The 13926-nt window shown below is 43.2% G+C and overlaps 1 protein-coding gene across 2 annotated transcripts in view; it reads right to left on the bottom strand.

The window, feature by feature from the left end:
* Positions 1-4081: 4081 nt before the first annotated feature.
* The window catches only part of ATERDJ2A (DnaJ / Sec63 Brl domains-containing protein), a 64756-nt gene continuing 54911 nt past the window's right edge, over positions 4082-13926 (bottom strand). For both annotated transcript variants that reach the window (XM_086503700.1, XM_086503701.1), the window contains exons 8-11: positions 5736-5855; positions 5579-5665; positions 5349-5462; positions 4082-5256 (exon numbers count right to left, since the gene is read on the bottom strand). In XM_086503700.1, coding sequence (XP_086359826.1) covers positions 4435-5256; positions 5349-5462; positions 5579-5665; positions 5736-5855 — 1143 coding nt within the window. In that variant the 3' untranslated portion in view covers positions 4082-4434. The remainder of the gene's footprint in view (positions 5257-5348; positions 5463-5578; positions 5666-5735; positions 5856-13926) is intronic.

Raw genomic sequence — 13926 nt, forward strand, 5'->3', positions numbered from 1 at the left:
GAAGCCCTACATTTTCATATTCCTTGGTACCTCAATAAAATTTTGTAGCATTCTTACTATAAAATTTTGATTGATTCTACAATTGTGGTGCTACAACTTAGTGTTATATTAGATTGTCTTACAAAAATGAGTAAGCCCTACATTTTCATATTCCTTGGTACCTCAAGAAAATCTTAAAGCATTCTTACTTTTAATATCAGTCTTAAACATATCACGCATTTTCAAGATTACACATTATTGATTTAGACAAATAAAGAATTCAATTACAACACTTCATCCAAATATAATTTTATGGTGGATGCAATAGTATGTTTCTACTAAGCAAAGATAGTTGCAGTAAGAGTAAAGCGCTAGCTAGAAGTGATCACTAGGCTTTTAACGCTAATGTTGTATCTTTCATAAGTTGCCCTTAGTTATTCTTCTTTACTTATTTATATGTAGATACATACAAACAAAATCAAAAAAGGTATCGATAATACATTATCAAGTCAATAAAACCATCAATGAAAAAAGAAATTTTTTCATCTAACATTTAACATTCCATATAAAAAAGGGACAAATTGGGAGCAATCTACGTACGAAGTACTTTATGTAAAGTGAGAAAAACAAGAGGCAAAAAATTGAGTGCCGATCACACATTGATTTCAAAATATAGATGATATGGTCACTGTGTTGCAACTGTTTGCAAAGCAAGTAAAACTTTAGAATGCGAGAAAAAGAAAGTAAACCCGAACATGGCCTTGCTTTCATAAACAATTTTTTTTCTTATTTGAAATTATAATTCTTTATTTATTGCAATTACTCTTAAATAAAAAGGACCTCAAAGTAAACCTTTCTTCTTTATGGAATAATCACATTGTTGCGAGATTACCAATAACTCATCCAAAAAGTATGTATGTCATATAAGAAGGCGATAAGACAGACAAACTGATAATTGTAAAAGCTCTAACATCACATGCATTTTAAGTAAACCCAATTCTGTAACTTTTTGAACAAACCAATAGTATAGTGTAAAGCACCATATTGCCAAGTCATTAAAGGAAGACAGAGCATGATAAATGACAACAAACTGCACATCATTATGGGTAAACTCCCATCAAATTACAAAAAACTATCTTTTGCACCTAACTGTAATGTTTTTTTTAACCTTCCAACATGAAATTTAGAGGTAAACTTCAAATTTTACCCTCTCCCCTTAGTGATACAAACTATTCTACAAAGAAGTGTTACTTTATATGACTCCTCCTTTACTTTTGACAAGTGTGCAAGATTGGCACACATATCTCAAGTGACATTATGTAAGATCTTTTTTTCCTTGAACACTATCTTCATTTTGAGGAAAATTTTCTAAAAACACAATACCATAAATTTCAAAAACTTCAATCACACAAATTTTATGACATTGATAAAGGTCTCACGACCTTTGTGGAGCACAATTTGAGAGTAAATTTTGCGATTATAATTTTCAAAACTGGTAAATTTATAGATAATCCATTTCGAGTATGAACAAGCAATACCACAAGAGAAAATGACACCCTACTTGATTTTCCAAAATGTCAAAAAAAATATCCTTAGAACAAACCTAGCCTAAACACCATATTCACCTCCTTCTAGGGGCAATGCAATTGTGCGTGTTAAGTCACCCTGTTTTTAAAATGTCTTGTCTTCCATGTGGAAAATGGTGATGTCAACATTCTCTAAAACCTTTTGGACAATCAAGGTAAAAAGTAAGGAGCAAAACATGTAAGTAATACTTTATGAAGCTATGTTTGCTCAAGAAGCACAACTCTCTCTTGCATAATACACAAGTGGTGAGGATTAAAGTTTTTGAAATTGAGAAAATATGCTCGAGATGGAATATGTAATAACAAGCCTCTTACAAAGATGATCTCAACACTTTCATTCTCACCCCTTTTCTAATTTACACACACACACACAGTTCTTGACGGTAGTATTTCTAATTGCACTCAGTGACAACTTTGCACTCTTACAAAGATGATCTCAACACTTTCATTCTCACCCCTTTTCTAATTTACACACACACACAGTTCTTGAGGGTAGTATTTCTAATTGCACTCGGTGACAACTTTGTGCACTTCTTGACGATTGTACCACTGTACTCGATGCATGGATTACCTTAGAGAGGCATTTCGGAGCTATTGCTAAGATTGCATTGGAAATGCAACTCTATAGATTGGTCATGGAGCCCGGGGAGGATGTGTCCTCTTGTCAACAAGCTCAAAAGCATCTGCACACAACTCACCTATATCCAAAGTCTTGTAGAAAATAAGAATCAAATTGATCATATTAAAGGCTAATCATTATGCAAAGTTTGGGCAAATCGTGACAGTGCTCAAAGAGAAAGACCCATGTGCCTAAAATTGAAGATTTCATAAACTCTCTCCAAGTGCATGAGAAGAAGTTTACAGCCAAAGACACTAGAGGCACTCTAATTGTCACCAACAATCATTACAACAGAAGCACCAAAAAGAATTTAAATTGTATAGATTGTGGACGCACAAATCACTTTTCGAAGGATTGTTATGAAGTGAATCTTTGTTGCATTTGTGGTAAGAACAATCAACAAGACCCACAAGTAGAGGTTTTTTGGGTATAGACTTTGTTTCACCTTCAACTCATGGGTGAACCTTCTCTCCATATCATCATCCTATGCGTCAAGCCATGTGTGAAAAACCCATGTGAAAGACGTGTGAATCCTTATCAACATCCTATGTATTATATTGTCATGTCACATATGCTTATATGGAAATCCTATCTAGCTTTACAAAAGAGCTTGTGGTGTATAACTTCATGAATAATGAATCAAGTCTATTTTGCAACCATATGCTCGTTTTGCATTGATCAATAGGAGTGTATCCATAATGTATATGCAACGTATTACCACATAATTAAAGAAGTATAAGAGCATGATAATTGTCAATAGTGTGCACAACATTATAGGTAGACTCTTAATTATGGCTACAGTCCCACCAAATTACAAAAAAATAAACTTTGTACCTAATTGTAAGGATTCTTTTTTATACCTTCCAACATAAAATTTAGAGGTGAACTTCAAAAATTGAAAGTTGAATCATACCCTCTCCCCTCAATGATGCAAACTACACCAAACAGAAGTGATACTTTTTTTAATTGTCGACAAGTGTTGCAAAGATTCTTGTGCACGTCTCCAATACCACATATGGCGAACACAAATCGCCCGAGTACATACCATGCACAAATCCAAAAGACTAAATACATGATCTTCCATCAAATTATGAGGTCCTACATATTGTACCTAGTCATCTAAGTTTTCCTAATCTTTTAGCCTATAACATGAAGCTAAATTAATATAAAATCTTTTTTACTAGGAGCACTATCTTCATTTAAATGAAAATTTCATAAGAATAGAATACCATAGAACACAAAGATTCCATGACAAATTTGGTGACACAAATGAAGGGCAAACAACCTTTGCAAAGCACTGCATTTTTGTGAATAGAATTTTCATAGCTAGCGACTGCATAGATCACAAGCAGTAACATAAGAGAACAAGACAATCTACTTACTTGTTTTTCCAAAAAGTCAAAACAAACACCACATAAAGAAACAAACCAACCTAGGCTAAATATCATTCATATTCGCCTCCTAGGGGCAATGCCACTACACGTGTGTTTTTAAAATGTCGTCTCTTCCAATGCACAAAACCGTTCGGAAAACCGTGGTGCTAGCATTCTCTAAAACCTTTTAGACAATCAAGGTAAAAACTAAGGACCAAAGGATCTCAGCAATACCGGTGCTCAAATCTGAATGAAATCTTTATGAAGCTATGTTTTCTCAATAACTACAACTCTCTCTTGCATAATGCACAAGCGTCAACGATCATAATTTCTTGAGAAAATACGCTTTAGATGGAATATGTATTGAAGAGCTTCTTACAAAGATGTACTCATTGCTTTCAAGACTCCACCCTTTCCTACACACACACACACACACACAGAGAGAGAAGGTCGTAGTTCTAACGTGTGGAAAATCTTCAAAAAAATGTTTACCCCACCACTCCAAATGGGCCAACAGAGCAAAGTGAACATGAAAAATGTTTCCTTTTTTTGCAATAATTAGGGGTAAAAATTTTGTTAGAACTTTAATCTTGAGGGCCTTGTCAGCAGGCAGCTCTTCTTGAACAGCTATAATTTCCACCAGCATGCCCACGCAGGGCAGTGGGTGAGGTTCTCAAGTAAAAGTTTCACGACTGTCATTAGCAGCAAAATCAAGGAAACTCACCCACACACGGGAGCTTACATTCCGCACAAAAGAGCGAAGACGCATCGACAGGCCACCCGTGATTGGGATCTATGCACATTCCGTGTCATCATCCATGACATTTACAAGAATGAAGCACAATAGAACAGAGCTTTGGAGTGCTTTCAAGAAAGCCTAGTCACTTTCCGACCCATCATCCTCATCATCATCAGAACTCTGTTTTTGCTCAACTGGCTCCTTCTTGGAGTCCTTCGACTTCTGGTCATCCTCATCTTCGCTGTATTCACTCTCATAATCTTCATCATATGCTGCTTCTTCCTCTTCCTCCTCCTCCACTTCTTCTGCCAGTGCCCCACCTTCATCAGATAGCATCCCTCGGGTGCCCGCCCGGCTACGCTTGCTTACTTTTAACTTCACATTCATCTTCTTGTCACAGCCAATCCACGTATCTGACAAGCAGAAGGAAGTCAAATTATAGTTCCCCTCAGCAGGTGCTTGGAATTTCACCACCGATAGCCTAGAACCAGACCGTACTTTAGCAACCGCTTCCTTCACAGCCTTGTTAACTTCTGTGTCACTAGCTCCCGTTCCTTCCATGGCTTCTTGTAGGGACTTTGAGGCAGCCAAAATAGCAGCCGACTCATCCAAAAATGAGACACGTTGTGATACCCAAATGAAGTTCTTGCTCGTGTCTGCCAGTAACAGCCAATACGTTTCATCCTTGTGATATGGGAAATGGGGTGCATGCGGATGCCCCACAATGAGCCCATTGCCTCGTTTTAGAGACACCCACGCTTTCATGGTCACAATGTCACCCTCTTGAATTCCTTCCTCTCCTTCAGTTTCACATGTGACATCCAAAGAGATGACTGGCATCATCTGTAAGACTGCCTCCACATCACTTGCTTCTTGCTCTGAGAAATCTCCTTTGGAAACAAGAAGGTCCTTCCGCTCCTCATAGCTCAATTCGCGAAATTCTTGAAGGGTTCTGATTTTCTACAGGTTCAAGTACCACCAGAGCTAGATTATACCGATTACCATCATAAATATTGAACTTAAATCTATTTTAACAGGAACAAGAAGATTACCTTGCGTCCTATTTTCTTAACGACTTGTTCACTGAAATGGGGCAGCTGTAAAAAAGCTGCAGTTCCCTCTGCTCCACTAACGGCTTTATCCTTCCTAGCACTGAGAGGGACCGCCTGCACAGATATATTTGCTCAACGTCACACCAGAGAAAAACGCAAAACACTGTGGAGTATCGAAAAAACCAATATCTACTACTTTGAAGCTGAAGAAAACAACAGAAACTACTAGCCTGTATTATGTTTTGAGAAAGCTCCATAACGCCGAGGGCAGGGCAGAGCCAGCCATATCCCTCTGCATTTCTAGCTGCAACAGCCATCTGTCAATTGCCAAAACACGTCAACAGAAAGAATCATCCAAAAATGAGATCATTGAGATCGATGTTTTACCTTCATTAGCTCCTCCAGCAAACGAGGAGCAAGACGAAGGATTTGGGCAAAGTCAGCATGTAGACCACTGGGAACATCTGCTGCATTTCTACTCAACTGGGCCAGCAAGAGCAGCTCTGTCTGTACATGAAACAGATAGTTCTATTTAAAAATCAATATGAGGTCTTATGACAAATTAAAGTTTACCATCGAAGAACATGTACATCACATGTGCACATTATACAGCTTGAACAAATCATTCACTCGTGTAGTGCACATTCTTTCAGGGCACAAACATGAACTTCCCTTGCTTTTGCAATGCCAGACAGAACTCGCTCACACACTAGAACTTCCCTTGCTTTTATTATGGCAATTTAAGATGCGTCTCTCAATTCAAGCACATTCTACAGATCCAAAACTATCACATAGCTGTAGTAATCAGTCTTCTCTTCTTAGAGATTCTTTTGTGTTCTTGAAATCAGCTTATTCTTCATTATAATATGAAAGTGTTTCACGATCATAGAAAGGCATCTAGCCTCAATTAGAGAGGCATTGAAGTAGTACTGAATCTACTCCAAACAAGCAAGATTGGCAGAGAGAGAGACAGAAAGAGAGTGTACGCTCCAAATCTGCACGAACCCTACCCTTGCATCGCCCTGCAAACCCCAATCACCCTGTGTTCCACAGCCAGCCCTTCCCGGCCATGTTAGCCCAGCTCGCAGATCTGTCCTGCCCACGTCAGCCTGCACGCTGTTTCCCGTCAGCTCTGGCCGTGTCCATGTTCAGCACAGATTTGAGTGCTGCTGTGTGTGCTCACGCTGCACCCCCTCAACCTCTTCACACGTTTGACATCAGCTAAGCAGTAACTGTTACAGCGTGCTGCCCCGTGCTGGTACCTCACCCGCTAGAGTTTGGAGTCGCCGCCATCAGACCCTTGCTCATGGTGGTTTGCGCTGCTGTTCACTGCACAGCCTCGCCGTTTCAGCCTTTTCCCTCAGCTGCTATAGCCTCACCATTTAGACCTTTTCCCTCACTGCCCCGCCTCAGCCACTTGCAGCAATCGCTCCTGCGAGCTACCAGCATGTCCCCTGTTTCAACACTATCTGGCTGCCCGCAGCCCCGTTGAGATAAGCCTTGCACCTCCACAGTTGGCAGCTGCCCTCTGCCACCTCAGGTGCTGCTCGGACATCAGGCAAGTTTTGGTTGCGTTTCATGGCCTCGTCCACTCCAAGTATAGCAGAGGGAAATCCTTGAAGGGTCTCTCCAATCCTGCACCAGCCAAGCCTGCAGCAAACCTTGCGAGCAAAGGAGCCCTACATCGTGAGGCGGTTGGTGATTTTCTAGGTGATGCAGCAGATGCTCAACATGGCAGCTTACTGTTATTGGCTATTGGGCAGGGTTTCGTTTCATTTTGCTTGTCCTCTTGCTACCTCATTTTGTTGTTTGCGTTGTTTTTTGGTTTCTTTCTGTTTGCAGTTCCTTGTCCTCGTGTATATGATGTGCGTGTGCGCGTGTTGGATCTGTAGCGAAACTTGGTTTTGCAAGTTTTGATTTCGTCATGCTCTTAAAACTGTGTGTGTGTGTGTGTGTGTGTGTGTGTGTGTGTGTGTGTGTGTGTGTGTTGGGGGGGGTGGATTAAGTTAGTTTTTTGAGCACGTTTCACACTCGTGTGTGTGTGCGCACGCTCGTGTGGTTTTCGTGGGTCATTGGCTAGCTGCCCTGCTCTCTGATCTCTCTACCAATTCTACAGCCGGTTTTCACAAGGTCATTGTCCTCGGAGCCTCCTTCACAATCTCCATGGTGTCCCCTCCCCAGCTCGAATTTTCAGGAACCACCTTCAGCAAGTGGATTGGTCTCTATACTGGCTGACAGCTCCTTGTTTGCTCCAGTGCAGAACTTTGTTACACACCGTGTGGCTTCCCCCGCAGTTTCCAGTTGATGTCAACTGTTTTTTCTCCATCATCTTGGTCATCGACTGCCCTCTCCCTTCTGTTATCCCCACCTCTTGCTGTCACATGATACCAGTTGGAGGGCATATGCCCGATATGTAGTTCTGGCCATTGCAGGTGCTCTCGATTCTATCACCGCTGATGGCTTCCTGATGGTTCGGGTTTTTGCTCTACAGTTTGCAGAGTGCGCTTTCGGTGGAAGTGCCTATCTTTCAAAGGCTGCTGTCATCCTCTCTCCATTCAGCTTATTAGGGCACCTTTTACTCTCTTTAGGAGAGGTTTTTCCCCTGGTTTTCAGTTTTTACAGTTTGCCAATGTTTCTAGTTGTACACTGTTCTCACAGTTCCTGTTTGTTGCCTTCGGACCAGCATTGTAAATAGGTATGTACTTGCCCTCAAAATCAGCACCATTAGGGTGTTCTGAGGGATTTTTCAAGAAATAGAAATCAGCCACTTTTCTGGGAGTGTGGACAGTGCACTTGCGCAGTTGCAGTCGATCACGCAAGCGCAGTTCCAATCCCTTATTGCTGTGTGCTGCCTGTAGCTCCACCGGTTACTCTTACCACTAGAGCTGCCATCCCAAGTGCGCACACTACACATGCTGCAGTCGCCTCAACTGCCATCATTGAGCTGGGAATGTTGAATTGTGCGCTGCCTTTGAGACAAATCAATGTATACATGTGATGTATCCTCTGTCATTCCAAGAATGAAAAGCTGAACTGAAAATAAAGACTATAGCTAAAGCCAACTGATAAACTTGTGATCTGGGGTGTACAATGAGTGGTAACCATGATGGATGGAGGGAGTATGGAACTCTAGTGCTAGGGGATCTTAATGAGGACCATATGCAAGGGTAAGCGCTAGGGGCTCTTAATGAGAACTATATGCAAAGGGTGTACAAGTATGATATGCACTCTAGCTAACTCCATCCTATATGATACTGGGGGTGTAGTATGGCGCACATCAAAGATTGGGTACACAGTTTTTTCCATACAACAAACACATACAAGTATGGAAGTATGATTAAAGTATGTTTCTACCCTTGAACTTCAAAAATACATGACCCTGATTCCGTTTGAAAAAACCAAAAATGATTGTACATGGTAAGGCTTAAGCACTCATAGCACAATAGGCTCTCTCTCTCTCTCTCTCTCTCTCTCTCTCTCTCTCTCTCTCTCTCTCTCTCTCTCTCTCTCTCTCTCCAAGATGAAGACCGGGAGAGCATATGATCATGAGGGCCTAGTCGCTGAGCATTTCATGCATGCCAAAGACTTACTAGCAGAGCTTCTAGCAGTTATGTTCAACCGTGCCATGTGTGAGGGCCTACCGGACACTTGGAGCCTATCTACGATCGTACCTATCTTCAAATCAGGAGACCCCATGGAGCCTGGGAACTATCACACTACTATGATTGGGCACACACTGGCAAGATTGTATGCATCCATTCTTGAGCAACAGCTGAGTAGATGGGCAGAGAGGGAAGGACTGCGGGCAACTGGGCAGGCGGGGTTCAGGAGAGGCTTCTCTACTCTTGACCACATCTTGACACTCAGGGCCATCATCGAGGAAGGCAGATCTCATAGGAGACGGATCTACTATAGCTTTGTGGACTTCCGCAAAGCTTTTGACACAGTACCCAGAGCTAGATTGATGCGCAGATTACAGGAAATGGGAGTACCCACAGAGCTCATTTGGGGGATCATGGCATTATACAGATCAGTAGTAGGGCATGTACGCACCCCGGGGGGACTCTCAATACTGTTTCACTCCACTATTGGGGTGAAGCAGGGTTGCCCGCTCTCTCCTACTCTTTTCGGTATGTATGTGGATGAGGTTTCTGACTACATTGACAGGGACGGGGATAAAGGTGCACAGTTGGCAGGGACATGGATTCCACTTTTGTTATATGCGGACGATATTGTGTTGATCTCCGAATCCCCAGAGGGACTGCAACGCCAATTGGGTGCTTTGCATACGTTTGCCCACGAAAGTGGTTTGTCTGTCAACCTTGGTAAAACCAAGGTTATGGTGTTTAATACCACTCCACAGTGGATCAGGAGATCAGCACCTACATTCACATACGGCCAGGACACTGTGGAGTACAAAGACGCTTACACTTACCTTGGAGTGGTTTTTACTGGACCCACATTCTCACTCAGAAGAGCAGCAGAGACCAGACTGACTAGAGCCCACGCAGCATTGGGTAGATTAGAGAGGATGTGTTCGCAGATGTGTTCGCAGGTTAAGTTTCAGGAACCCCGGACGAACCTCTGGCTTTTTGACACCTTGGTGGCCTCAGCATTGCTCTATGGGGCTGAGATATGGGGACCTTTATTGGATCACCACGGGAGGCCGGGTCGCACAGACGGATGGGGGAACATGGAAAAACCTCTCGTCTCTATGATCTCACGGCTCATTAGAGCCAAGGCATTAGTACCACGGGCCATTATCCGAGAAGAGCTAGCGGCTCCCCCACTGGTGGTAGAGGCGCTCACCAGATCAGTCTCCTTCATAAACCGCACATGGGAACTTCCCAGAGACAGATATGCTCGCATAGCACTTGAGTCCTCTCGACAGTTAGCCATACAAGGAGATACAACATGCTGGTATGGGGAGATGACATCATGGTTTCAGGCGCATGGGTTCAGCATAGACAGGCTGCCACCATTCCAATACTCATTGGATGCACCATCTCTCATTCTTACACAGTCGGAGATCACCAAGCTCATCCGCCAAGACCTGACCCAGCTAGACACCAGGAGGACATGGATACAACCAGCACAAGAACTGGGCACGAAGATGGCTTTCTACAGAGACCACCTTCTCCAGCTTACGGAAGATGGTTTTGTGATGAGACCCAGATACATGGATACCCACCTGTCTCATGGGATACGATGTGCTATTGGCCAGTTACGCACATCGTCTCACCAGCTGCGGATTGAAACCGGGAGATACAGCGGAGTACCAGCAGAGGTCAGGACATGCCCCTTGTGTAACATGGAACCTGAGACAGAGCTGCATTACACATGCCGCTGCCCCGTCTACTACGAGATACGAGGCCGCTTCCATTGCTTGTTCAGAGAGGGTTTTGGACCACTCTCAAGAGTAATGGGATACGAAGATCAAAGATGCCTGGGTTTGTTCTTACTCGAGCTGCGCAGACACAGAGAGAGCCTGATGAATGGCGAGGCTAACCAGTCTCAAAGACGGATTACAGACTTCTTCAGAGCAGACATGGGACAGCCGCAAGAGCCACTCCCACAGCAGAGCTCCCCCCCGTCTCACACCAGAGGCAGACTGATTGACCGAGCGATTGAACTGGGGAAATCCAGGCGCCCACGATTGCGCAAGACTACGCAGCATCGACGGAGGCTACGTCAAAAGATTCAGAGCACTCTAGCCAGGCATGCACGACGCCCGGTCAGACTACTAACCATGGAGGAAATTGATGAGATTCGCCAACGACCGATGCTAGATCTTTTGTGATTCAGCTATCCCAGCTAGCCGCCCATTTTTGTTTAGTTTTCGGCTTAGCTCACATCGACCAATCTAGAATCCCATAATATATATCTTTGTTTTGTACTGTTGATTAGGTTATTTTGTTACTCTGACTTTGTATCAGATCCACCACCTTGTCACTTTCTGGTCTCATAGGTCACTATGGCCTTTTGAAGACGTTAATATAACATTTCATTTCATTTCTCACGAGGATGTGGCGATTGCTAACCTTAGTTGTTGGTTTCTTTCCAATGATTTTTGTTTAATTTTTGAGACCCTCTTTTTGAAGTAGCAAAGGGTCGGACATTGTATGGCCAATGTGAACAGTAGTTTCACCCGCAGACGGAAAGTTGGTCGGCACTGGAACTCGTAAAGTAAAAGGATGTCTAGGCTCAGTTCAAGATCATGTAGGTCCCCTTATCGCACTTAGCAAGTTGGTGGATACTAGGAAGTGAACTCAATAAAGGCATAAAGTCAAGGTGGGATCACCAAAGGAAAGTATCCGACAATTGGGCCACATTGCATTTTTTCATGCGGTCCCAATGAGGATAGATGGTCAGAAGACCAGTGGGAGCCCAACGGAAGCATCTCCTAAAATTTAGGGAACTGCTATTTTGGGCTACGAAATCTATTCGTGTCATTAGCTTCGGTATGACCAGGGGAACATTTGATTACTCTGCTGCAAAGTCAACTGATGCACCAGTTGAGAGATTTTTAAGCAGGAAGCCCAATGCGGGAAAATTGCATGTATAAGTGCCAAGTGGCACTTTTTGGCCAATTTACCAAGTCTGGGAGAAGAGAACTTGTAACTGACTTTCTGGAGCAGTTTTGGAGGTTGATAACTGTGGCTTTTAGCCATTTCTCTCCATTTTTGAGCTTCCCATGACTCCATCTAGGACCAAGGAGCTCATTTTTAGCATTGGAAGGCATCAGATGCGTGTTTGCGGGGCTGTTTTGCTGTGTTTTCAGCGATACGCAGGTTCTGCCAGACATGGAAATCTTTCCCTTTTTGCATCTATTTGTTCACAGATGCATTACTAGTCAAGGGCAGCAGAGGGAGCGTTCGATTTATGCCGGGGAATGCTTCATTGAGAACCTGTCACAGGTTAAGAGCTATGGAGTACTTTCTTTCCCTCCCATGTACAGTGTGGTGCTAGGAGTGATGCCCTGCACGCTGCACACTGCTCCCTCCCCCCTACGTGCAGTTATGTGATGCCCCACAAGAGGACTCTTCATTTGACTGATGTACAACTGTGTGGGTTCATGCTTGAGCCTCCTTGAGCAGGAACAGGGGTAGCTGCTACTCCAAAGCAGGCACCGGTGAGGGTCATAACCTCACCGTACAGGTGCGTTTTCAGCGCTGTGTATGCGCTGTAAATTGACTGTTTTTCAGCCATACGGACGCTAGAACCATTGGGAATAGTGCCCCACTGGCAAAGGACAGTTAGGGAACTGTTTGGGGCTGAAACCAGGGCAAAAACCAGTAAATACAGCGTGCTGAATTTACTGGAATCACAGGGTTTATGCCAGTGGAAATGAGTTCCAGCACGGGAATTGGTTTCGCGCAAGTTTTGGGGTTATTATGCTACCGAAATTTGGCCAAATCCTGTGGTATCTAGCTGGATACAGGTAAAGGATTCCCAGGACTCTACTTAGTAAATTTACCCTCTCAAAGTATAAAGAAATACCGAAAGGGGCGCCAATTTTAGGGCCTACAGGTTGTCGGCGTCTGCTCAGGGCATTCTAGCTTCCAAGCCGTGTGTGTATTCAAGTGTTAATTTCCGTCACAGGTTCTTTTTGCAAAGTGCTCTGTATGTGTCTAAAGTAAAGAATTTCGGGTGAAAGCCAATGCCTACCGCCCCACGGGCCGGTTTCACTCTCTCTCTCTCTCTCTCTCTCTCTCTCTCTCTCTCTCTCTCTCTCTCTCTCTCTCTCTCTCTCTCTCTCTCTCTCTCTCTCTCTCTTTTTCACACTTTCACACTTAGTACCTTAGTGCTAAGGTACCCAGACATTGTAACAGATTCACCACTTTTGTATCAGTTTGGTCTCATAGGTCATTCTGGCCTTTTGAAGACGTTAATATAACATTCATTTCATCTCTCTCTCTCTCTCTCTCTCTCTCTCTCTCTCTCTCTCTCTCTCTCTCTCTCTCTCTCTCTCTCTCTCTCTCTCTCTCTCTCTCTGGGGCATATTCTTCAAGGAGATGTTAATAGCCTGATACCCGATCACAGTTGCAACCATGCTCATATCGTAAGATGAACCATACCCGTATGGAAAGTGATATCGTACTTCGCCACAATTTGCAAGGAAAATTCAAGCTAATGAGGTTGATGTGGGCATTGATGATTATAGTAGTTTCAAGACCAAAGGCCTTCTAGAGGTCCAAGTCGGTTGTGGGACAAAATGATGTACAATGTGTGTGTTCTTTGGATATCGGGAAAAAAGGAAATAAGGGCTACAATAAAACAGACTAACGTTTGGGTGTATACGCTTTGTATAAGAGATGAAGGGGATGGAGTTCTAGCTCTAAGGGTGAGGAGCTATATGTGTAAGGGAGTACAACCATAATATGCAAAAGACTAGCTAGGTACATCTGATGCCAAAATGAGGACGTAGTTGTTAGCTCTATGTGATACCTCTCTAGCCTAGCTCTCTCCACCTGACATAGCTGATTAGGTCACTAGTCCACGATGTCAATTGCAAATCATTGGGGCTATATGAGCCACCACTTATGTAAATTTCATGGTTCCATCTAATCATTATCAT

The sequence above is a fragment of the Adiantum capillus-veneris genome, chromosome 27, assembly GCF_014529385.1.
Source record: "Adiantum capillus-veneris isolate H3 chromosome 27, ASM1452938v2, whole genome shotgun sequence".
In the NCBI taxonomy this organism is placed as follows: Eukaryota; Viridiplantae; Streptophyta; class Polypodiopsida; order Polypodiales; family Pteridaceae; genus Adiantum; species Adiantum capillus-veneris.